The sequence below is a fragment of the Papio anubis genome, chromosome 20 (genome assembly GCF_008728515.1).
Source record: "Papio anubis isolate 15944 chromosome 20, Panubis1.0, whole genome shotgun sequence".
Lineage (NCBI taxonomy): Eukaryota > Metazoa > Chordata > Mammalia > Primates > Cercopithecidae > Papio > Papio anubis.
Window position 1 is genome coordinate 33,302,075 of NC_044995.1, and position 24,767 is coordinate 33,326,841.

The 24,767-nt window shown below is 57.4% G+C and overlaps 1 protein-coding gene across 1 annotated transcript in view; it reads right to left on the bottom strand.

Annotated features, from left to right (window-relative positions):
- The window catches only part of CRTC1 (CREB regulated transcription coactivator 1), a 99,563-nt gene that overhangs the window by 6,012 nt on the left and 68,784 nt on the right, over window positions 1-24,767 (bottom strand). The window contains exons 6-13 of the mRNA XM_031659047.1: window positions 23,502-23,681; window positions 16,906-16,946; window positions 16,271-16,491; window positions 10,975-11,099; window positions 7,323-7,631; window positions 4,752-4,856; window positions 1,309-1,395; window positions 474-654 (exon numbers count right to left, since the gene is read on the bottom strand). Of these exons, the coding sequence (XP_031514907.1) occupies window positions 474-654; window positions 1,309-1,395; window positions 4,752-4,856; window positions 7,323-7,631; window positions 10,975-11,099; window positions 16,271-16,491; window positions 16,906-16,946; window positions 23,502-23,681 (1,249 nt within the window). The remainder of the gene's footprint in view (window positions 1-473; window positions 655-1,308; window positions 1,396-4,751; window positions 4,857-7,322; window positions 7,632-10,974; window positions 11,100-16,270; window positions 16,492-16,905; window positions 16,947-23,501; window positions 23,682-24,767) is intronic.

Consider the following 24,767-nt stretch of genomic DNA (forward strand, 5'->3'; position numbering starts at 1 on the left):
GGAGCCCAGGCGCCGGCTCAGACTGCTTGGGTGCGGTTGTCACGGTGTATCACGGCCCTGACCTGTTAGCTGGCTGCCCGGGCTGGGCTCACCAGGCAGGGCCCACCCCACGGCCGTCCCTGACCCTGGTGCACATTCAGGTCCGGGGCCTGGGCAGTGGACATTGTGTACCCGACTGCTTGACCTTTACCCGGGCTGCTCGGCCACACAGGAGGCTGCCGAGAGGCGAGAGTGACCATCTCTGTCCTATGCACGGGACATCTGGTCCAGGGGTGTCTCCCTGGCCTGGCCCGAAGCCCAGGAATGAGTCAAATTTGGGGGAGAGGGAGTGTGGCCTCCTCGGGCCCCCACCAAGCTTGGGTCATAGCCCTGGCCCTGTCAACCCTCATGCTGCGGGGCAGCAGTCTCTGGCTGTCTCCGCATGGGCTGAGGCCCCTTGGGGCGCCGCACACCTGCCCCCGGCCTGGCCTCACCTGTGAGGATGATGTTGGGGATGCCACTGTGGCTGGCGTATCCCAGCTGCTGCGAGTCCGGCAGGCTCCCGTGGCTGCCCGTGAGGCCCATCATGGCCGCCTGTGAGTAGTTGAGTGTGGAGCCGGGGCTGTACAGGCTGCTGGAGCTGATGGCGTTCTCCATCATGTTGAACTGCTCCAGCTGGGAAGGGAGGCACACCAGGCTGTGAGGGCCACCACGGGCCTGCCCGGTTGGCCACCCCAGGCCCCTGGCTGCTGTGGCTGGCCTGCCCACAGCTGGGGACGATGTCCCTGCAGGATGCCCGGCACCCAGGCTGCCAAGCACGAGCCCCGCTCCGCCCGCCACCTGGGGCCTCCCCGCCACCCTGGAGGCTGGCTGGATGAATGGATGAATGGATGAGCAAGTGAGTGAGCAGCTCCAGGCTGCCACCAAGCCCCCTGGATGTCCCCGATCCTGGCCTCCACGAAAAGCCAGCAAAACCTCCCGGCAAACCCGCGTGCACAGTCCATGCCTAGGCGCCGCGTCCGTAGCCACGGTCCCATCCCTGTCTGGCCCGGCGTTCGCTGCCTGCCCCTCCTCACCCTCTGCCCTTGGCCTCCACTCTGTGGGCAGGCACAGATGCCAGGGGAGGCAGCGCCAGGCCACCCCTGCCAGGGACTCAGCCTCTGTAGCCTGCAGATGGGACAGGGTGGGGGCCAAGGGGCAAAGCTGTGGGGCAGGCAGGGGCCCCCCGAGCATGCGCAGCTCTGACTCGCAAGGCCCAGGTCCCAGCAAGGGTCCCAGCGAGCATCTGTCCTGGGCACCAGCCGACTGGCGGCCTGGGCGCCCGCTCACCTGGTGGGACAGAGCATTGGCCTGCCTGGCCGCCATCTGCTGCTCATAGTACGCGTCCCCAAACACGCTGCCCAGTGTGGAAGTGTGCTGCAGACAGAAGAGAGGCCTGCTGTGGTCACGGCCCAAGGCCAGGCAGGAAGTCGGCACCTCCCAAACCCAGCTGGAAGACAAGAGGCCTCTGGAACCTCCCAGATGGTGCCTGGGATGGCAGAAGGCTGATGATGATGCTTATTTTAGGGTTCCAGAAGTACCCCCCAATCCTGGATGACTTTTTTCCACCACCTGATCCTGGGAGGCCTCTGCACCCCGAAACCCCCTTCCCAAGGCCCCATCCCCATCTCCTCTCCTCAAGCCGGGCTAAGGGAGCCTCCATTTCCCTCATAGGGAAGTTGGGGGCCACAGGGATGAGGAACGCCCACCCAACAGGCCCCAGAGGAGAACCTGTCACCAGGGCCAAGGCAGGAAGTGCCCAGACGTTACATTCAGGACCGAAAGTGCACTTGGTGACTCCTGACAGGAGACAAAGGACAGGATGCAGGCCACGTACATGGACAGGATGGGCGTGCAGAGCCAGCCACCAGCTGAGAGAGCACAGGACAGGCACAGGGAGAGCCCCTGCCCAGGGCTGCTGGCCTGCAGGACCTGGAGCCCTACTCCTGCTATCCAAGGCCAGCAGGGCTCTCAGAGGCAGGGGGACAGGGGCTGTCCCTGTGACAGGAGCAGGGGGCTAGCGGAACTTACAGGTGGTGGAGACGCTAGAAAGGAGGCACCCGGAGCCCCTGCCCAAGAGATGGTGGGATGAGGCCTGGGTGGGGTGTGGAGGTGAGGAGACGGTGGCTGTGGACGAGGCCTCGGGAGCCGCAGCTGCAGTGTGACCTTGAGGCTGCAGGAGGCCTGGCAGCATCCCAGGGGCTGGGAGCTCTGGCTGGTGTCCCCAGGAAGCCACTGTCCCCCAGCCATTCTCAGAGCTACAGCATAAGGCATGTGCCCTTCAAGGCATCCAGGTGAATGTCTCCACAGACCCAAGGCCCTGGCCCTCTCCCCTGGAGCTCCCCATCTGAGCTTTGCTCTAGAGCGATCCCCTTTGTTCCAGGAAGATCCCAACGCCTTAGCTTCTGGCCTCAATCCCAGAGAGGGGCCGGCCACAAACCCACCGGCTGCTCCTGGTGGTCAGTGGGCAGACAGCGAGACAAACATGCTCATCCTGGGGCATGAGGGCTTGTGAGGTTGGACATCCCACTCAAACGCCAGGGAAGAGGTAAAAAGGTAAGCCAAGGAAGGCCAACCCACGTGGCAAAAATGCTATCTTGGCCCTAAAAATCAACGGTTTCGGGTTTTGGAAACAAGGACTGCAAGCTTGTGGCTTGGTTTGCCCGAGGCGAGGGAGGCAGGCAATAGGTAATGTCCTGGCTGCTGTAGAGCTGGTCCAAAGCTGGGTCTGTCCTGGGGCTCGGGGTGTGGGGTGGGCCCAGGCTTCCAGGACAGCGCCTGATCCTGTCCCTGTGGGCTTGGGCTCAAAAAGACCTGGCATATGCGGGGAAACACAGGCTGAGGCTTCCCTGTGAGGCTGCCATGAGGGCTTGCCAGAAAGGTGAGCTTGAAGTCGGGAGAAAGCCACAAACCGGACCAAATGGTAGCTGCCTGTGGCCCAGGGCCTTGCTGGGGTGCACACAGTGCCTACTCGAGGCAGGGCACAGCAGGTGTGGGGTGGTCTGGGCCTGTGGGACCGATGGATGAGTCCTTGGAGACACAGTGCAGAGGGAAGGCAGGTCTGGCCTCCACCTAGAACCATCTGCCCCTGAAAGCCCCATCCTGATGTCCCAACACCTCCAAGAGCCACCTGCCTCCCGCATCAGCGCACGACGGACACCAGACACACAGACGTGGGCTTGACAACACCGCCACCTGCTCGCTGCCCGGCAAACTAACCCGCTTTGGCTTGGGGCCCAAAAATTCACCAGACGTTCTGGTGACTCTCTCCTGAGAGAAACTGGCTTCACCCCTAATTCCTGTCCTGTCTCACACGCAAGAGGGACCTCACTCAGGAACCAGCCCCCGCTGGGCTGCCCACCTGCGACAGGCCCCACCTGCCGCTTCTCCAGCGCCCCCAGCGCCATCCCCAACAGCACCACACGACGAGACCAGACACGCTGCCAGAGCCCGAGAGCTCAGAGAGCCAGTGTGGACAGACTGAGCGTGCGCAGACACCAGGCTGACCCCCATGCCTCCCCGAGACCACTGCTGCCCCCCACGTCGCCTCTACAACACGGGGCTACAGGCAGTGATCCCAGACAGCCCTTGCCTGATGGGGCAGATGTCCCTACACACGTGTGAGAGCTGGAGATGGGGGCAGAGGGGCTTCGCTGTCCTTGTCTGCGGCACTCACAGTTTGCCCTGGGACAAGGGAGCCCAACCTCAGCCCTGGAGGGGCGACTCTTCTATCTAGCTGAGAAGTAGGACGAGAGCATCCCTTCTACCAGGGACAGGGATGGCTTCAGCACCCGGGGCACAGCAGTGGCTGCTAGGGGCTTCTCAGCTCGGTGAAATTGTGGGGATGAGATGGTCCCAAGATAGTGGAGTTCTGGGGAGGCTCTGCTGCCAGGGTAAAAAAAGTTGGGGGCTGGATGTTGGCCTTGCGGGTACCCCTTTTCCCGGACACACGTTCTAGATGGAATGTGGGGTCTACTGGCCACATTTGATGTCCAAGCACAACACGAGGAGGCTGAGTGGGGAACCAGGCTGGCCGCTCCCACCGGCCAGGCAGAACGGAGGGGCATTCCGAGGAACCTGAGCCTGGGAGGGGCTGGGGCATCAGCAAGTCAGGGTCCTACGGTGCTGGGTGCAGCAGGAAAACCCAGGGCTGATGGGTGAGGTCTGAGGCCGGCCTCAGTCTCCTGTCTGTGGAATGGGGACAAGGGCCCTGAGACACTGCAGAGTGGCTCAGAGAAGCCTCCTGGGCCAGTGGTTCTGGAAAAACACAGCTGCCTATGGGGTGAAGGGGAAAGCAGGGCCGAAGAGTCAGCGCCTTCCCTGTGGGCCGGCCAGCCATCTCAGTTGCACCCCCAAATCGGGGGAGCCCCCAAAGCTCCAGCTCACTCTCCGGGTGGCACACTGGGTGTGGAGGGCATCGCCCCTGGGCCACTCAATGCGGACATCCAGGCAGGGCCACAGCCATCGCTAACGTCACTAATGTACATGAGGCACCCTTGTCACCCCCACCTAGTAGTATTCAGCAGAGGCAGGCCCTGGTGGCTCCTGGGAAGGGGCCTGTGGGGTTCCTGCCCTGGTGCAGCCTGGTGGGTGCACAGCTCAGGTCCGATGGCGTGGACGGGATGAGATGCATGAGGACATGCATGAGGACAGACAGCGGGCAGGGAACACATGGGGCATGAACAAGACGAGCGTTGGCGCCCGCAGGCCAAGGGGGAGGCGACGCCCCTTACTTGCGGGGAGCTCCCCGGGGAGAAGCCTTGATTGGAGACTGGCGAGGTGGGAGACTGGTTGGCCGGGGAGCCGGCGCTAGTGCGGTACTGCTGTAGAGCCGGCGCCTGCGATGACAGACAGGTCAGCACGCTGCAGCCCAGCTGCCCCAAGCCCGGGCTCCAGTCCCTACTTCCTGGGAGCAGCCTGATCAGCCCCCAGGCAGGTCCCCCCACCCCTCACACCTTGGTGATGTCGCCACCCCACTGGTAGGCAGAGGAGCCTGGGCACCTGCAGGAAAGGTGGGTCCCTGAGACCTAGGGGGAGCCGCCCCCAAACCCCGCTTCCGAGGAAGGAACGGTGTGGAGGGTGGAGAACTGCCCTCCTTCCTAGAGCTACAGGAGGGTGATCAGAGGGTTGGCCCTGACTCAGCAGGTTCAGACCCAGATAGCAACGCGTGCACTCTCATGCATGCACACCGACACAGAGACACACCCACGTGCACACATATCTGCACTAGAATATATATACCCACGCATGCACACCCACACAGACACATGCACACACATCCATGCACATATGGACACCCCCACATACGTACACATATCCACACATGAATGTACATACCCACGCATGCACACCCACACATGCACACACGTCTACCCACACCTACAAATGCACACACGTGCATACATCCACACACAGATGTACATACCCACAAATGCACACATGCACACATCCGCACAAATGTACACACCCACACATGCACACATACCCACACACAAATGTCCATACATCCACAAATGTCCACACACCCACAAATGTACATACCCACGCATGCACACGTGCACACACATCCACATGCATGCACACCCATGCAGGTGCACACCACATACACTTGCACCCACCCACTTGTGCACACCCACAACCCACACACACACAGCCTCACGGGCAGGGAAAATCCAAGGCTGGGCAGGCGGGTGCTGCCTCCTATTCCCGGCTCTCCCTCACTGTGTGCCCTGGGCAGGTCCTCTGCCTCTCTAAGCCCCCGAGTCTGCAGCCCAGCGGTCTGGCCCGTCTCTAAGGGTGGGGACTGAGTGAAGGCCATCTTGCTAGCAGCCCAGGCTCCCAGCACGGGGCAGCCAAGTCACTATCCCTGCCCTACTGCATAACCTGGGTTATGCCGTCTGAGACCTGCAAGGGGCTAGCACTTCCTCCACCTGCTCGAGGGACCAAAGGCCCGGGCATCTCACTGCTATGACCCAGACCTTTCAGAGAGGCAGGCTGGGCCAGGCCAGGCCCTGGATTCAGACCATGCTCTGGTCCTGGCACGGCCCAGCCATGCTGTGTGCCTGCAGACAATTTGCCTGACCTGTCTGAGCTGGTCACTGAATGAGGCCCAGCCTGACCAGTCCAGGGCCTATAACTGCTGTCTCCCCCATGTCCTTGGTGGCACTTTCTGGGCAGTGTGGGGTAGGGCTTGAGTCCAGGTGGGGTGGGGCGGGGCAGGGCGGGGGGTGGCAGGGAGCTCTCCTGTGTGGGTGACAAGTGCCAGCACTGTTACTTAGGGATGACTGACTTGAAGTGGGGGCAGGAAGCCATCTTTCTTGTGGGGGGTGCTGGGCATAGACAACCTGACCTGAGAGCCCTAGAGGGTCGTCCCTGCACCTGGCCCAGACACCCTGTGCCTCCAACACCACCCAGCTCCAAGGCGAGGCCCCACCTTGGGAGCCTCCCCCAGGACCTGCTGTGTTTCCACCAAAGGAAAGACTTGGGCACTTTCCCATCCGGGGGCCGTGGGTGGTACCCTCCGAGAGGTCAGAGCAGCTTGGGAATGTGGGTCTCTACCTGTAGGCTCACCCGCCTGCCCCACCCCGCTCAGGGGGCTGTTCTTTGCAGAGCACACAAATTTTTGGAGGACATTTAGCCTGCGGCTGGCAGCCGGGTCAAGTGGGAGGACTTGTGCCCCAAACACAGGTCCCTGTTTCTCTGGATGTGGCCCCATGCAGCTGTTTCCCACCCAGCCCGCACCACTGGAGCAAGCAGAGTCAGGAAGATTTGTGGGTACGGGGTCAAAGCCCAGCCCTGTCTGCCTGAGCTGGCCCTGAGCAGAAAGTCCAATGGTCTGAGCTGTAGCCCCCAGCCCTGGGCCCCAGGCTCTGTGCCCAGTGGGCTGCCGCCTCTCAGACTGGCCTCGCCTTTCCTTCCCTGATGAGCTTACGTCACCCCTGGCCCCCGGCCTGCACCCCGGCCCTGAGAATGCTGTACTCTTCTTGCCTCCAAGGAAGCCTGGCTTTGGATGGGAGAGGTCAGACAGGCCAAGCGGGGGTGCTCGGCAGTTAAACATGGGGTGGCCCACCTTGGGTGGAGTCTGGGGCCAGCCACCTGCTCATGACTCAGTTTCTCCATCTCTACAGGGAGTGACAGTCTCAGTTTGATTCCAAGGGTAGCCCCGTGGAGGGCTGGGCCCGGGCAGCATTCACTGGGGTCCTGACCCCTGGCCCATGCAGCAGGTAACCTGACTGTTCTGCAGCCCCCGGGCTGTCCTCACAAGACCCCCAGCCAGGCCCCGAGGGCCCCCACCCTGGGCTTACCGAGGCGATGTCGATCCCCATCGACGGCTGGCCAGGGTTCTCTGGGGGGGACTGGGGGAGAGAGGACGGTACCGTGACCGCAAGTGGGGGCGGCTGTGGCCCACGAGTCAGGCTGGCGCTGGGCAACAGGGGGCCACCGGGGGGCAGGCGGACGGGCGCCTGTGGGGGTGGCGGGGGTGGTGGCTGCTGGGACGCGGGCGGAGGAGGCGGCGGGGGCTGGGGCTGTGGCGGTGGCTGCTGGGAGCCCGCCTGGGTGAAGAAGGCGTAGGGCAGCTGCTGCTCCAGAGACAGGGCGTCCATGGCTACGGCCTGCAGGGGAGGAGAGCGTCAGGCAGGGCGGGTCCTGGTTGTCAGTGCCTGGTCCCCTCAGGCCCCCACAGCCTGGCATGCTCAGCAGGTGGGGTGGAAGTGCCCGTGATCACGGACAGCCCCTGGGCTCGGTGCTCCTCACGATGAGGAAGCCCAGGTTAGAGAGGGTGGGCCTCACCCAGGGCCCCAGGGGTCAGCTGGAGCTGTGCAGGACCTGACCTCCTCCAGCTTGTTGCGCCTGCACCCATACTACATGCCGTGCAGCTCAGGCCGCTCCACCAGCTGCAGGGCAAGCCCAGGATGGCCATCCCTGGTGACTCAGTGAGCAGCCAGCTCCCAGCCCCTGTGGGTGCTGTGGGGGAACCTCAAGTGATCTACCTGCCTTGGCCTCCCAAAGCCTTGCCCACCCTGGGGATGCTGGAGAGGATGGGGTTGCTGGAGATACCAGCATGGCCCCTCACCAAGGGCTGGCTCAGGCCTTCACAGAGCTGGAAAGAGGAAAATCAATGAGAGGGAAGTGTGTGACGCTGGCTGTCTGGGTGGAAACTCACAGCCAGGTGCTACCAAGCTGACAGTCCTTGGGGAAGGTAGGGTCCCTGCCCTCTAAGAAAGGCTGAGCGTGCTCAGGAGCTATGGGACAAAAACCGCTTAGCAGGATGCCCAGCCTCTGAGGACCAGTGGGTCATTTGTGAAGGGAAAAGAGTTTCCAGATAGAGGGAAGGGGCAGGTGTCAGATTAAGACAGCCTAGCTCATAAAGTGGCTGAAGACACAGCTGCCAGGAGCCAGCGCCCACAGCTCTGTCTGGATCTTGATCTGAATAAGACAACTTTGTAAGCAGACAGGAGACATGAGGGCCGAGGGGCGGGGAGAAATGGAGTTTGGGCCGGGCATTGCCAGGTACCAAGGAACTACCATTAACTTGGTTGTAGGTAAACAATGCCACTGTGGTTACGTTAAAAACAAACAAGCAGCAGGTGCGGTGGCTCACACCTGCAATCCCAGCACTTCGGGAAGCTGAGGTGGGGTGATCACTTGAAGTTGGGGGTTTGAGACCAGCCTGGTCAACATGGTGAAACTCTGTCTCTACTGAAAATACAAAAATTAGCTGGGCGTGGTAGGCGCATGCCTGTAATCCCAGCTACTTGGGAGGCTGGCACAAAAATTGCTTGAACCTGGGAGGCAGAGGCTATAGGAGAGCCAAGAGCATGCTACTGCACTCCAATCTGGGCGACAGAGTGAGACTCTGTCTCAAAAAAATAAAATTAAATTAAAATAAAAAAATTGAAAAAATTTTTTAAATGTCAAAGTGCTGTTAGGGTTTTTTGTTTTGTTTTTAAAAAGACAAAATGGATAAATTTCTAGAAATGCACAAATGACCAAAACTGACTCAAGAAAAAACAGAAAACCTGAATAGCCTTATAACAAGAAGATGAGATTGAAAACTTCCAGGCCGGGCGCGGTGGCTCAAGCCTGTAATCCCAGCACTTTGGGAGGCCGAGGCGGGTGGATCACGAGGTCAGGAGATCGAGACCATCCTAGCTAACATGGTGAAACCCCGTCTCTACTAAAAATACAAAAAACTAGCCGGGCATGGTGGCGGGCGCCTGTAGTCCCAGCTACTCGGAGGCTGAGGCAGGAGAATGGCGTGAACCTGGGAGGCGGAGCTTGCAGTGAGCCAAGATCATGCCACTGCACTCCAGCCTGGGTGACAGAGCGCGAGACTCCGTCTCAAAAAAAAAAAAAAAAAAGAAAACTTCCCAACAGATTTGAGCTAAGACACAGGGGGCTGCACTGATGAATTTTACTAAAATATATATTTTTTTTCTTTTTTAAGACATGGGATCTCACTATGTTCCCCAGGCTGGACTCAAACTCCTGGGCTCAAGCAATCCCTACTTCAGCCTCCCAAGTACCTGGGACTACAGGAATTTACCATTACACAAGCCCAATTTTACCAAACATTTAAAGAGGAATTAAAAATGCTTCCAAAAAATAGAAGAGAAGTGAACATTCCTAACTCATTCTATGAAGCTGCACTGATTAGGTAAAAAAGAGGGAAGACTCAAATTACTAAAATCAGAAAATGAAAATGAGAACTTTGCTACCAATTTTATGTGAATAAAAAGGATTACAAGGCCAGGTGTAGTGGCTCACGCCTATAGTCCCAGCACTTTGGGAGGCCGAGGTGGGCAGATTGCATGAGGCCAAGAGTTCGAGACCAGGCTGGCCAACATGGCAAACCCCATCTCTATTATTTATTTTTTTAAATTAGCTGGGCGTGGTGATGGGCGCCTGTAATCCCAGCTACACAGGTGGCTGAGGCACAAGAATTGCTTGAACTTGGGAGGCGGAGGTTGCAATGAACCAAGATCACGCCACTGCACTCCACCCTGGGTGACAGAGCAAGACTCTGTCTCAAAACTTTTTTAAAAAAGGGATTACAGCCAGGCGCAGTGGCTTACATCTGCAATCCCAGTACTTTTGGAGGCCAAGGCAGGCGGATCAGTTGAGGTCAGGAGTTCGAGACCAGCCTGGCCGGCATGGTGAAACCCCATCTCTACTAAAAATTAAAAAAAAAAAAAAAAATTAGCCGGGCGTGGTGCCTGTAGTCCCAGCTACCTGGAAGGGTGAAGTAGGTGAATGGTTTGAGCCCAGGAGGCAAGGCTGCAGTGAGCTGAGATCGTGCCACCGAATTCCAGCCTGGGCTACAGAGCAAGACTTTGTCTCAAAAAAAAAAAAAAAAAAAAGGGATTGCAAAAGAGTATTATGAACAATTTTCTGCCATCAAGTTGGATAGCAAAGACGAAATGGACAAATTCCGAGACACATACAAACTACCCAGAAAAGTAGATAAGCAAATACAGCAAATTGAAAAATCAAAAGCTAAGCTCTTGAGCCTTTTTTTTTTTTTTGAAATAGGGTCTCACTCTGTCTCCCAGGGTAGAATGCAGTGGTGTGATCATGGCTCACTGCAGCCTCCACCTCCTGGGTTCAAGTGATCCTCTCATCTTAGCCTCCCTAGTAGCTGGGAACACAGGCACACACCACCATGCCCGCCTAATTTTTTGTATTTTTGTAGAGATAGGGTTTCACCATGTTGGCCAGGCTGGGCTTGAACTCCTGACCTCAAGTGATCCACCCACCTCACCTCCCAAAGTGCTGGGATTACAGGCGTGAGCCATGGCGCCCGGCCTGAAAATATGATAACAACAATTAGAAGCGTTGGGAGCATTCTCAAGGTTTCAGGGCCTCCTGGAAGGAGCAGGAGGCCTGCCGAAGGTAGACCCAGGGGTCCACCTTTCCCTTTCCCCCTCCCACTTGCCCCCCACCTTGCCCTCGCACCTGAGTGATGGGTGACAACGGGGACAGGGTGGGCGATGCCTGCTGACGCCTCGCCTCTGTGCTCAGGGAAAGGGGGCTGACACCAGCTGGGCGGTGCTGTGGAGAGGAGCCAGGTGTGCTCATCCCTGGAAAGGAAGTGGGAGGGAGGGAGAGTGGGTGTGAGACTGATGACTGAGAAAGGGCTGCTTACACACCCACAGTCACACTGCATGGGAATAGCTTAACTGCTCAGACAGAAGCCCGTGGGCATGTCCCAACTGCCAAACCTGGGCACCCCCTGAAGGCCCTGATCCCTAACCCAGGGGTCCCACAGTCCTGCATAGTCTGTTCTTCCTTCCTTCCACGAAGCAGGTGTCTCACAGCCAGCCAACCAGCACGTCCCCATCTCTGGAGCATACAATTGGCCCCCAGATGGACATGTGACCAGGCTGGCCCAATGAGAGTCTTCCCAGGGACTTTGGATGGAATTCCAGGAAGGGCTGTCTGAAGCCGTGCGTGGGGCATCCTGTGGTGAAGGGAAGAGCTAGCTGAAGGGCTATGGGGGAGAGGCAGCATCTGAGCTTGCTTCCCACTTTTAGGAGACAATAAATGTCTTTTTTTTCTTTTGGTTGAAAACGGCTTGGGCTGTGGTTAGCTTCAAGCCAGCAGGTCCTGCCCAATGCTGTGGTTTTGTCCACTGCCTCATGGATCTTGCCCTCCTTTGGTGAATGTGTCCATTCCTGTAGCTGCTTCTCTTGGCCCCCAGACCTGAGCACCTGCTGTCCCCCATGTCCCACATCCCCTTCCTCCTCCCCCGACCTGGCGCATTCCCTGCGCTGCAGTGCCACCCGTCAGGCTGCCTGAACTAAAGAATGTCACTCCTCAACATCCTTCCCCCTCTCTGCCCTAGGGTCTGACACATTCATTCCTGCTGGAAGTCCTGCCAGGGGCTGCCTCATCACCCCTTCCCTCACCCCGGCCCCAGAGGCCCTTGCCCTGAGCAACCCAATCCTTGGATTCTGCTGCAGTGATGGAGCTGGGTGAGGACAAGTTCAACGTGGCAGTAGCTGGGGCTGGTTGGGTTATCGTGGGCACCATGCCAGACAGGCAACAGGTCCCTCAATGACAGGAGGAGCCCTGGGGGCCTGGCCTGACCCCCATCCACCCTGGAGACTCGGTTTCCTGGCTGGTGAGATGGCGTCGATAACAGCCGCCCTCTCTGGTTCAAAGTGAGGCCCTGGTGAGGTCAGGAGCAGGCTCTGAAGAGCGTCTGGCCTGCAGTCAAGGCGGGGGTGAAGCCGCCTGACTCACCCCGGTAGATCCGGGCACCAGATTAACCTTGTTCCGGCAGATGAGATGGCGGGTGAGTGGGCCCACGGAACACACCCGACAAGCGCCGAGGGGAGATGACAGACAGCCTTGTCCGTGCCTAGGGCAGCTGCTCACCGGGGCGAGCTTGGTCACGCCTGCACTTCCCCTCGGACGCCCTGGCAGCTCTGCTTGGCTGCGCGTGTGGGAGGAAGCCTGGTGCTGTTGACTGCTCCCCAGGCAGCAAGTGCCCTTTGCAGACCCTGGCGTCCAGGGAGGCATCAACAGACGCCTGGGCGGGAGGATCTGGGGGAAGCCTGCTCAGAGCACACTCAAGAGTCATGACCCTGGGCCACTCCCTCATCTTCTCCTGAGTATCCACCACTTTGTGCATCCAGCAGGCCAAGAGATGCTCAGTGCCCAGGTCAGAAGCAGAGGTCGGGCTCGGTACAAAAGTAGGGGCAGATGTCAGGAGTGTGTGAGGGTATGGATGTGGGATGACAGGGGTGGGTGGGGCCTGAGGCAAACTGGAGCACTGTGGCCCATCTTGAGGTGCAAGACATTGTCCATGGTCACTGGGCTGTCTGATTCTTCAAGAGCAGCCAGAAATTTGGTGTTCTACTGGCACTCCCCTGGTTTTTTAATGTTGATTCTAAGTACAGTCACGCATCACTTAACAATGGGGGTGACTTCTGAGAAATGCGTTGTCCGGCGATTTCATGGCTGTGCATGAGGATCACAGAGCAACTTACACAAACCTGGATGGCAGAGCCTCTGCACACCTCAGCCAGATGGTAGGGCCCTTGTTCCCAGGCTACAAACCTGTACAGGGTGAGTGTCCTGAATACCGTTGGCCAGGCGCAGTGGCTCACGCCTGTAATCCCAGCACTTTGGGAGGCCGGGGCAGGCTGAGGGCAGGAGTTCGAGATCGGCCTGGCCAATGTGGTGAAACCCCATCTCTACTAAAAATACAAAAATTAGCCAGGCGTGGTGGCGGGCACCTGTACTCTCAGCTACTCGGGAGGCTGAGGCAGGAGAACTGCTTGGACCCGGGAAGCGAAGGCTGCAGTGAGCCGAGATCACATCACTGCAATCCAGCCTGGGTGACAGAGTGAGATTTTTGTCTCCAAAAAAAAAACAAAAAAAAACAACAAAAAAAAAACCGTAGGCGACTGTAGCACAATGGTAAGGACTTGTGTGTCTTGTGTGTCTAAGCCTAGAAAAGGAGCAGTAAGACATGGCATTATACTCTGATGGGGCCACTGCCGAATATGTGGTTTGCTGTTGTCTGAAACGTCAAGATGTGGCCTGTGGCTATATCACAGATGCACAACTGCGGGCCTACAAGAAACATATTATGGGGTGGATTTGGCCGTTGGGCTGCCAGTCTCTAACGTCTGCCCTGAATACAAGGGGGTTTTTAATCTTCCACTGGCTACAAAGTGAGCTCTCGGCCACCCCTAGAGAGGCCAGTTGGCCCAGGAGGGCGGACGGGCGCCTTGCTGTTGAATTCCTGTTGGCAACCTGGCTCACCTTTGGGAACAGGCGCAGAGCCAGCTGGAGGGGAAGTCTGGGGCGGGCAGGGAGAGCTGCCAGGGGAGGGCGGGCCAGGTGGCAGGGCCCGCCCGGACTCAAAGCTGGGCCAGGAAGGAGAAGCCAGGGCCTGCCCTCCTCCTGCACTCTGGGAAGCAGCCAGGGATACGGGAAATGTAGACGGAGCCAAGGGAGGTACTGTCTCCCCAGCCACGAAGGCCTCTTCCTCTCCGAGGAGCTCACGTTCCGACTGGCGGGTGGGCTTCGGGGAAGGGAGGGGGCCACTTTCGTGTGTGCCAGGGGCCGGCAGCTCGGCTTGATTTAAAAGGCGCCCAGAAAGCAAAGCCCCTGCCAGGCGAGCTGCTTGGGCGGCAGGTTCACAAACAACCCAACACATGTCAGGCATTACCGGGCCGCTCCGGCCAGCACCGGCTCCGGCTTCCACATGTGTTGTGTGTTTCCTTGCGCTTGTTTAGACTGGGCGCCGGCTGGAGATGCGCGGCTCCTGGGCGGGCGCTGGGGACTTGCCAAGGACCCTCCAGCGGGAAGGGGGCTATGTGCTCTCGTGGCCATGAGGAGATGTGAGGGGAAAAGCAGGGGTTGGGAGATGGCGGCTTCTATGCGGGGCAGAGGTACCTGCAGCCCCAGCGCTGGCCTTTGGCTTTCTGGTTCCACGCAAGTGCGTTTGGATGCTGCCTGCCTGGCCCTGTCTATCTGGAGACAATGAACAGAGCTCCTCCGAATCGGCTGTGTTTTCTGGGCCTTCTCTGGTGCCCTCTGTCCAGTGGCAGAGCCCCTCGGGCCCAGGGCCCAGGTGTGGGAGTCAGAACACAGCCTTGATGCGCTCGGGCTGGTGCCCTGTCCCCTCTTCACTGTTCTGGTCCCCATGCCCTCCTCCAAAATACCCAGGAACATTCAGGGCACCCTCCACACCCCTTGCCTGCCCCTGGCCCTGCTGGCACCAAAGCCAAGAGTGCCTCCAGGCTCCTCCCTCTCCTTCACTCCCTGCATCAACCCGGCTCACAGGCTGGCCAATTTCACCCTGGAGTCTCCCAGCAGAGCCCCCGATTGGGGTGCTGTCCTGCTCCAGCGGCCACCCCTCCCAACAGCTCCTTCTTCCAGGGCAGCCAGGGGGACTCTGCCAGTTACAAATGTAAGCATGTGACTGTCTCATGGAAAGCCCTGCCTGGTGCTGCCTTCCCAGCCTGGGGCAGAGGCAGGATGGGCTGTGGACCGGGCCGGGGCCGGTTCATTCTGCAGCTCTGGGGCAGGACAGAGCACAGCGAGGTGGCGTGTATTACCCCCACCCCTAGTGCATCCCCCTGCCTGTCCCACCCCCTGGGGCTAGTTGGAGCCACGCCATTTCTCCTCCTTGGAAGCCAGGTGCCTGCCACCCCCAGGATGCAGGTCACACACTGCACAGCCAACGGGGGACACAGGCAACAGCTAAGGATGGAGCAGCAACGTGGGCCAGGGCAGGGATGCAGGAAAGCAATGTGGCAGGAGAAGCCAGGGCTGGAATGGCCTTGCCAAAGGGACTAGCTCTGAGCGGGGCAGGGCAGGGGAGGGAGGGAGGCCTGCGGCCGCCTGGAGGGGAAGAACTACATGTGCAGAGAGGCCCTGAGGTGGGGCTGGGGCTAAGGTCAGAGGGTGGAGGGTGGGCCAGGGTGGACATCCCAGGCCCTGGAGGCCTCAGGCTTTCACTGAAAAGGAGCTAGGGGCTGTGCAATGTCCCAAGCAGAGGAAGCCATGGCTGGTGGCTGTTCTGGGTGGAGAGGGGGTTGGGGGCCTGGGGAGAGGGGCCAGGTTAGGCCAGGTCCTGAGGGCGGAACCGACAGGATACGCTGACAATGGGCCAGGTCCAGGTTTGGAAAAGGACAGAGGAGTTGGGGGGACACCTCTGCAATCAGTGTAGCCACAGATGGGGGGTCCTGGGGGAAGCAGGGCGGCAGCAGTGCCAGGAGCTATTGGGACGGGCGAGGGGCCTGTGCGATGTCCCTGTGGATGTGGCTGAGGAAGAAAGGAGTGTGGAGCTGGAGACAGGGGTGGGAGTGGGGAGACTGGGGTGTGACAAGCAGGTGGTCGCTGTCAGATGGCGGGTGGAGGAAGCAGGTCAGGCCTGATCCCGCCCCCCAGTGAGGGGCTGGGGGCAAGGAGGGGCGGAGGGAAGGCCTAGCCCACCCCAGCTGGGTTAAAACCCCCAGGGCTCCCCTCCTGGACTCCCCAAAGCACCATCACACACCCTCAAACCCACTGTCTGGTGTCTGGGGGCACCACGCGCTCCTTTCTACCAGGCCTGCACTCAGGCCCCACCCCTACCTGGGATGCCTGTGCGCGCTGGGTCAGCCTGTTGGCCACCCCCCAGCCCTCTCCCCCACGCCCTGGTGTTTGGGACAGGACCCTGCCAAGTCATCCTGCAGATGCCCGTGTTGTCTCCACGAGCTGGTGCTCTGAGGGCAGAGTGTTCCTGCCTTACCCTGGCCGGTGCCGCCGATGCCCAGGTGCGTCAGGTTGGCTGCGAGGTTGCCGGTGCTGCTGGAGCTGCTCAGTGCGGGGAAGGTGGGCTCCTCGGGGTCCAGCGGGGTCGGGAGCGGGGAAGGGAAGTGGATGTTGGTCAGGTCGGGCAGGGAGCCCCCTGTGTTGTGGGTGGCGGGGATCAGGGCTGTAGTGTTTTCCTGGTCGGCGGATGGGAAGATGCTGGGGAAAGGCCAGAGGGAGGCAGGAGTGAGCTCGTGCGGCAGGGCTGGTCGGGGGGGCAGGGGGCTGGCGGGAGAAAATCAGCGGTGCAAAAGGGCACCCCCCATCAGGTGCTGTGTGCTTGGGAAACCACTGTCGGCTAGCACCTGGCTGGGACCTTGGAAAGCAGCCTATCACCCGGTGGGGACAGTGGGGGCCCGGGGGCAACAACTTCCATGAACCCAGGAGAGGGTATTATCCCTGGAAATTATGTGCCTGAGGGGTGGGCATGTGGGGGCTCTGTCACTGGCCTCCGGTCACATGGTGTCCCTCTTGCAGGGACTTGCAACCTCAAGAGAGTGGACGGAATGCCCCAGGGTGGATGGAGCAGCACAGCAGCTGTGGTGTGCAGTGGGGGGCCCTGTGGAGACTTACTTGATTCCGGGGACCTCACAGGACTTGGGCCTGGACCCCGTCTGAAAGAGAAGACAGCAGAGCCTGAGCCCTGGGGCACGCCCTGTGGGGCCCTCCTCTTGGGCACTGGGCCTCCTTGAAACGGCTGATATTCCCACAAACCCCAGAGATGCACCATGGGAACCAAGCTTGTTGGGGCCACAGAGCCCTGCAGATGGAGGACAGGGGCACTCCCCAGGGTGGAGGGGCGGGCCCCAGACATGCCCAGGGTGAAGCCAAGAGTTGCACAGACAGGGTTTCCCTATGGGTTCCCTCCCCCTGCTCCTGCCCTCAGTGGGCAGTCTCTTTTCAGAGAAGGAGCCGGGGGAGAACATGGTATGTGGATCTTTTTTAATCTTTATTTTATTTCATAGAGACAGGATCTCACTTTGTCACCCAGGCTAGCGTGCAGTGGTGTGATCACAGCTCACCGCAGCCTCAACCTCCCGAGCTCAAGTGATCTTCCTGCCTCAGCCTCCCGAGTGGCTGGGACCACAGGCACACATCACTGCACTGCGCCAGGCCGCTTTTTAAATTTTGTGTAAAGCGCCTCTTGACACTCCCAAGGCTGTACCACAGCAGTCAGCGGCCAGCTCAGCAGAGGGGCCTCTGCTGAGCTGGCCACCATAAGCCCTGGTACCCGAGGCTAAGTGTCCCTAGAGCCGTCCCGAATCATCCATGCCGTTCCCAGATCATGGTGGCAGGGGTGCTGGGGGCAGGAGTTCCCTCTGTCCAGTGCCCACCGGGCAAGTTTATGAGCAGCCACCAGTCTCCAGGGAGTGAATCAAGCCCAAGGCCCAAAGGAGGGAAGAACTGAGTCAGGGGAGCCCCAGGAGGCTTGGACCTGATGCCCTAAACTCAGTTCAGAGGTCACTGCCCCTGTCTTGGGGCTGATCAGCTTTGCAGTGAGACCTAGACACATGACTTCCCCGGGGACCCTCAGGGTCTGCTACTTCCTGAGAGTCCCGAGACGTCCCTCTGCTCTGCGGGCAGCCACACTCATCCCCAGTGACTAGGGCTTCGGTAGTCCTCAGCACGACACTGGTTTTTCTGCTTGGCTGTGGAGCACTGTCAGGACACTTTTGGGACGTGGTATATGGAAAGGGCCCACAATGGGCTCTTCTTGGACTGTGGGCCACAGAGCCTTTGAAGTTCAGAGTCTTGGGAAGGGCTCCTCCCCATTTTTTTTTTTTTTTCAGAGATGGAATCTGACTCTGTCGCCCAGGCTGGAGTGCAGTGGCGGGATCTCGGCTCATTGCAAGCTCTGCCTCCCGGGTTCACGCCATTCTCCTGCCTCAGCCTCCCGCGTAGCTGGGACTACAGGCGCCTGCCACCAAGCCTGGCTAATTTTTGTATTTTTAGTAGAGATGGGGTTTCACCGTGTTAGCCAGGATGGTCTTGATCTCCTGACCTTGTGATCTGCCCGCCTCGGCCTCCCAGAACGCTGGGATTACAGGCATAAGCCACCGTGCCCAGCCTCCTCTGCCTTTTTAAAAAATGTTTAATTTTTAATTTTTTTTTGAGACGGGGTCTTGCTCTGTCGTCCAGGCTGGAGTGCAGTGGCACAATCTCAGCTCACTGCAAGCTCCACCTCCCAGGTTCACACCATTCTCCTGCTTCAGCCTCCCGAGTAGCTGGGACTACAGATGCGCACCACCACGCCTGGCTAATTTTTTTGCATTTTTAGTAGAGACGGGTTTCACTGTTAGCCGGGACGGTCTCGATTTCCTGACCTCATGATCTGCCTGCCTTGGCCTCCCAAAGTGCTGGAATTACAGGTATGAGCCACCGCGCCCAGACTAATTTTTCTTTTTTAATTTTTTTTTAGAGATGAGGCCTCACTGTGTTGCCCAGGCTGGCCTCAAACTCCTGGGCTCCAGCGATCCTCCTGCCTCGGCCTCCCAAAGTGCTGGGATTACAGGCATGAGCCACGGCACCCGGCCTGAGGTGTGGACTTCCACAGCAACGGGAAAGAAAATTATAATCCCAGCAGAAACATATGCCAGGTACCTCCGAGGGCTTCTGAGGCAGGCTGGGGTCCGGCTCTGGCTGTGAGGACACGGTAGGGTAGCAGGGCAGCCTCCGAACCCCCACCGCTCACGGACAGAGTCCGGTGAGTGGGTCCTGTGGAGGGGGTGCCCAGGAAAACCTTTCCGGAGAACCAGTGTTTCCTCCCGTGTGACTTGGGGGTGCTAACACCAGCCAAGACAATGGGATCACTGCAGGCCCTGGGGAACTACAGGCTCCAGGTAGAGGCCCCCGAGACTCCTGTTCAAGGACAAAGGCAGGACCGTCTTCTGCTCTCGGCAGGCATGACCAGACAGAACCCTGGCCACGGATGAGGCCTCCCAGTGTGACACGTTTCCGCCCCTGGGGCCCTGGGGCAAACACTTCTGGCTGAGTTCTTTCAGGATTATCAGATGAAAAAGGCGAACGCGCTGGCAGAGGGTGGAGCTGGCCTCAAAGTGCACACACCGTGAGGGGGCAATGCCCAACCCGCAGCCACTGGGGCGCCCGAGGGGTGGCGTGCGACCGGCGGGCCTTAAGCCTCTGCGGGGAACGCCGGCGGAACGGGTTTCTACTTGGCCAGAGCCTCCTTCATTCTGAGAGTAAACATTCGCTTCATTACCGGATTTCTGCAAAGCACACTGGCGATCACGTTCTCAAGAATACTTTGAAAAGCATTCCACCAACATTATGAAGACATGAATGGGTTTCTGAGCTGTATCAAAAATTCACCCGCCACCCCACTCCACCATCAGGGGTGTGTCTCCCCTCTGCAAGGTGACTGTCGCCATGTTCCTTCTCCTGAGCAACGGCAGAACATCCAGCTGTGTGGCTGGACCGTGGCCTACTTACCCACCTCTCTGCTGCTGGACATTTGTTTTCTAGTTTTGTTTGCTGTTAGAATTTTTTTTTTTTTTTTTTTAGAAACAGGGTCTTGCTCTGTTGCCCAGCCTGGACTCGAACTCCTGGGTTCCTGGGCTCAAGTGATCCTCCTGCCTTCCAAGTAGCAGGCACACACACATATCACACTAGCTAACTGCTTTAAAATGTTTTGTAGAGACCAGGTCTCAGTATGTTGCCCTGGCTGGTCTCAAACTCTTGGGCTCAAGCAATCCTCCCACCTCAGCCTCCCAAAGTGCTGGGATTACAGGCATGAGCCACGGTGTCTAGCCTAGAGTTCTTTTTTTTTTGAGATGGAGTTTTTGCTCTTGGTACCCAGGCTGGAGTGCAGTGGCGCAGTCTTGGCTCACTGCAACCTCCACCTCCCAGGTGCAAGCGATTCTCCTGCCCTAACCTCCCAAGTAGCTGGGATTACAGGCATGTAGCCACCACGCCCGGGTAATTTTTTGCATTTAATAGAGACGAGACTTCACCACATTGTCCAGGCTGGTGTCAAACTCCTGACCTCAGGTGATCCACCTGCCTCGGCCTCCCAAAGTGCTGGGATTACAGGTGTAAGCCACTGCACCTGGCCTAGAATTCTGTTTTTCTTTTCTTTTTTTTTTTTTTTTTTTTGAGACCGAGTCTCGTTCTGTCGCCTAGACTGGAGTGCAGTGGTGCGATCCCAGCTCAATGCAAGCTCCGTCTCCCGGGTTCATGCCATTCTCCTGCCTCAGCCTCCCAAGTAGCTGGGTCTACAGGCGCCCGCCACCACACCCAGCTAATTTTTTTTCGTATTTTTAGTAGAGACGGGGTTTCACCGTGTTAGCCAGGATGGTCTCGATCTCCTGACCTTGTGATCCACCCGCCTCGGCCTCCCAAAGTGCTGGGATTACAGGCGTGACCACCACACCCGGCCAACAGTTCTTTTTTAAAGTTTTTTTTCCCGCAAGTGTGGAAATCCCAGTGAGTGACTCCTTGTGCCAAACTGAAACACAGAGACAGAGCCCAGGAGTTTGAGACTAGCCTGGGCAACACAGTGAGACCCCAGTCTTTAACAAAAATTAAAAAATAGGCCAGGCGAGGTGGCTCATGCCGGTAATTCCAGCACTTTGAGAGGCTGAGGCGGACGACTGCTTGAGCCCAGGAATTCGAGACCAGCCTGCGTAATGAAGTGAGCCCGTCTCTATAAACGATTTAAAAATTGGCCAGGCATGGTAGCTCACGCCTGTAACCCCAGCTACTCGGGAGGCTGAGGCCGAAGAATCACTTGAACCTGGGGGGCGGAGGTTGCAGTGAGCCCAGATTGTGCCATGGCATTCCAGACTGGGCGAAAGAGTGAAACTCCATCTTAAAAAAAAAAAAAAAAAAAAGCTAGGTTTGGTGGCACACTCCGGTAGTCCCAGCATCACAGGAGGCTGAGGCAGGAGGACCATTAGAGCCCAGGAGGTTGAGGTTGCAGTGAGCCATGTTCCCACCACTGCACTCCAGCCCAGACCACTGCACTCCAGCCTGGGCAACAGACCAAGATCCTGCCTCAAAAAAACAAAGAATACAAAAATTTGTCAGGCATGGTAGCATGAGCCTGCAGTCCCAGCTACTCTGGAAGTTGAGGCAGAGGACTGTTTGAACCCAGGACTCCAAGGCTGCAGTGAGCTAGGCTGGCACCACTGCACTCTTGCCTAGGTATAAGAGAGACCCTATTTCTAAAAAAAGAAAAAGAGCCTGTCATCCCAGCACTTTGGGAGGCTGAGGCAGGCAGATCACTTGAGGTCAGGAGTTTGAGACCAGTCTGGCCAACATGGTGAAACCCTGTCTCTACCAAAAATACAAAAATTAGCCAGGCATGGTGGCGCACACCTGTGAGCCCAGCTATTTGGGAGGGTGAGGCAGGAGAATCGCTTGAACCCGGGAGGCGGAGGTTGCAGTGAGCCGAGATCACACCATTGCACTCCAGCCTGGGTGACAGAGCAAGACTCTTTCTCAAAAAATAAATAAATAAAAATAATTAATTAAAATAAATATAACAAAATTTAAAAAGAAAAAGAAAAGAAAAAGAAATACACAGATGGATATAAAGGGCTGACAGCACCACCCACACTCACCAGGACAGAGGACGCACAACCCTTGTGAGACGCCCCTCAGTCAGGTCTGCCTGCCGGTATCTGTGCAGCTGCATCTCTGCGTGTTTTATGCCTTTTCCAATATTCTTATCCTATTCTGTCCACATGACAATAGTATCAGGAGTGTCTCTCATGATTTTAAAATTTCTTCAAAATCCCATCTCCTCGAGGGACTGAAGACAATTTCCTCAATAAATCCCTCATTCCTGAAATGTGCAGGCTGTTTCTAGTTTATTGCAAAAGCTCTGGAAAATACCTTTAAACACGTCGCTCCTTACTTGTTCCTCAGCTCTCAATTACTGAATTCCTGAAGTAGAAATTGTTGGAGCAAATACTTCTTTTTTTTCCCAGACAGAAGGGGTCTTGCTCTATTGTCCATGGTGGAGTGCAATGGTACAGTCATAGCTTACTGCAGCCTTGATCTCCTGAGCTCAATCGATACTCCCACCTCAGCCTCCCAAGTAGCTCAGAGTACAGGTGCACATCACCACGCCTGGCTCATTTTTTGTAGAGGCAAGGTCTCACTTTGTTGACCAGGCTGCTCCCGAACTCCCGAGCTCAAGTAATCCTCCCACCTCGGCCACCCAAAGTGCTGGGATGACAGGTGTGAGCCATGCCCAGCCTAGAGCAAATCCTTTTGAAAGGATTTTGGCACAGGTTGGTCCATCACTTTCCCACAGGGGAGGAGTAATTTGCATTGCTGTCCCTTTCGCTGCAACTTGACCAGCAACGGGCTTTCTTTCTTTTTTTTTTTTTTTTGAGACGGAGTCTCACTCTGTTGCCCAGGCTGGAGTGCAATGGCATGATCTCGGCTCAGTGCAACCTCTGCCTCCTGGGTTCAAGCGATTCTCCCACCTCAGTCTTCCAAGTAGCTGGGATTACAGGCGTGCACTACCACACCCAGCTAAGTTTTTCTTTTTTTTTTGAGACTGAATCTCGCTCTGTTGCCCAGGCTGGAGTCCAGTGGCGCCATCTCGGCTCACTGCAAGTTCCGCCTCCCGGGTTCAAGTCATTCTCCTGCCTCAGCCTCCCGAGTAGCTGGGACTACAGGCGCCCGCCACCACGCTTGGCTAATGTTTTTGTATTTTTAGTAGAGATGGGGTTTCACCATGTTAGCTAGGATGGTCTCGATCTCCTGACCTCATGATCCGCCCGCCTCAGCCTCCCAAAGTGCTGGGATTACAGGCATGAGCCACCACGTCTGGCCATAATTTTTTGTATTTTTAGTAGAGACAGGGTTTCACCATGTTGGCCAGGCTGGTCTCGAACTCCTGACCTCAGGCAATCCTCCTGCCTCGGCCTCCCAAAGTACTGGGATTACAGGTGTGAGCCACCACGCCCGGCCTGGGCTGTAATTCTTTGTGCAGTTCCGGCCCGTTGGATAAGGCCTGCTGTTAGTAATCAACAGATCTAACAGATTCTCTGAATTTGAAGATGGAAAAATCGGAGTGCGGTTCCCTATCTCGGGAAGGTGAAGCCACCCCAACCTGCCATTTTGTCACCTTTGCCCGGGTGATGCTTGAGAAGAGAAAGAAGAAAAAAAGTTTTTGAAAGCTCACAGGCTCTTACCTTCTTGGTGTCCCATGCTTGCTTGGAAAGGTTTTTGTCTGCCTCTGATGTGGTCTCTTCCATTCCTGGGACTGTTAACAGTAAGACTGGGGAGGTAGGAGGGGGAGAAGGAGAATCAGAGAAGAAATTTCTTTGCAGCCGCATGGTGGCACCAGGAGGACACGTCCCTGACACACAGAGTCATGGCCACGGTAAGACTGCAATTGTCCTAACAGGAACTTCTGTGGACTGTACTAAAACCACATAAAAGGGCTTCAGGGGCCGGGCGCGGTGGCTCAAGCCTGTAATCCCAGCACTTTGGGAGGCGAGGCGGGTGGGATCGAGGTCAGGAGATTGAGACCATCCTGGCTAACGGTGAAACCCGTCTCTATTAAAATACAAAAAACTAGCCCGGGCCGGAGTGGCGGGCACCTGTAGTCCCAGCTACCGGGGAGGCTGAGGCGGGAGAATGGGGCGTGAACCCGGGAGGCCGGGCTTGCAGTGAGCTGAGATCCGCCACTGCGCCTCCAGCCTGGAAGCGACAAATGAGACTCCGTCTCAAAAAAGGGCTTCAGGACAAACATCAACAACTTTATTTATTTATTAATTTTATTTATTTATTTATTTTTTTGAGACAAGTCTGGCTTTGTCGCCCAGGCTGGAGTGCAGTGGGCGCCAATCTCAGCTCACTGGATGCTCCATCTCCTGGAGTTCCGCGCCATTCTCCTGCCTCAGCCTCCCGACTAGCTGGGACTACAGGCCCACTCCCACTGGGCTATTTTTTTTAATATTTTTTGTAGAGATGGGGTTTCACCAGGGTTTCATCCAGTAGCCAGGATGGTCTCGATCTCCTGACCTCATTGATGCGCCCTTGGCCTCCCAAAGTGCTGCAATTATAGTGAGCCACGCCCTGACCAATCAACTTTAAATATAAGTCCCAGAGAATCTGTGACTTAAGAAAAAATAGATCGGTAGCGGTGGCTCACACCTGTAATCAACACTTTGGGGAGCTAATGAGCAGATGCGCCTGGCATCAGGAGTTCAAGACCAGCCTGGCCAACCTGCGAGAAATCCTCTCTACTAAAAAGAAATACAAAAAGAATAGCTGGCTGATGGTGGTGTTGACTCGTAATCCCAGCTACTCGGAGGAGCTTTGAGGCAGGAGAATAAACCGAACCAGGGAGACAGAGGTTGCAGTGAGGCGAGATCATGCCATTGTACTCCAGCCTGAATATTGAAATGGCTTTCTATTCTTTTTTTTTTTTCTGGGGAGCCCAGTCTCACGGG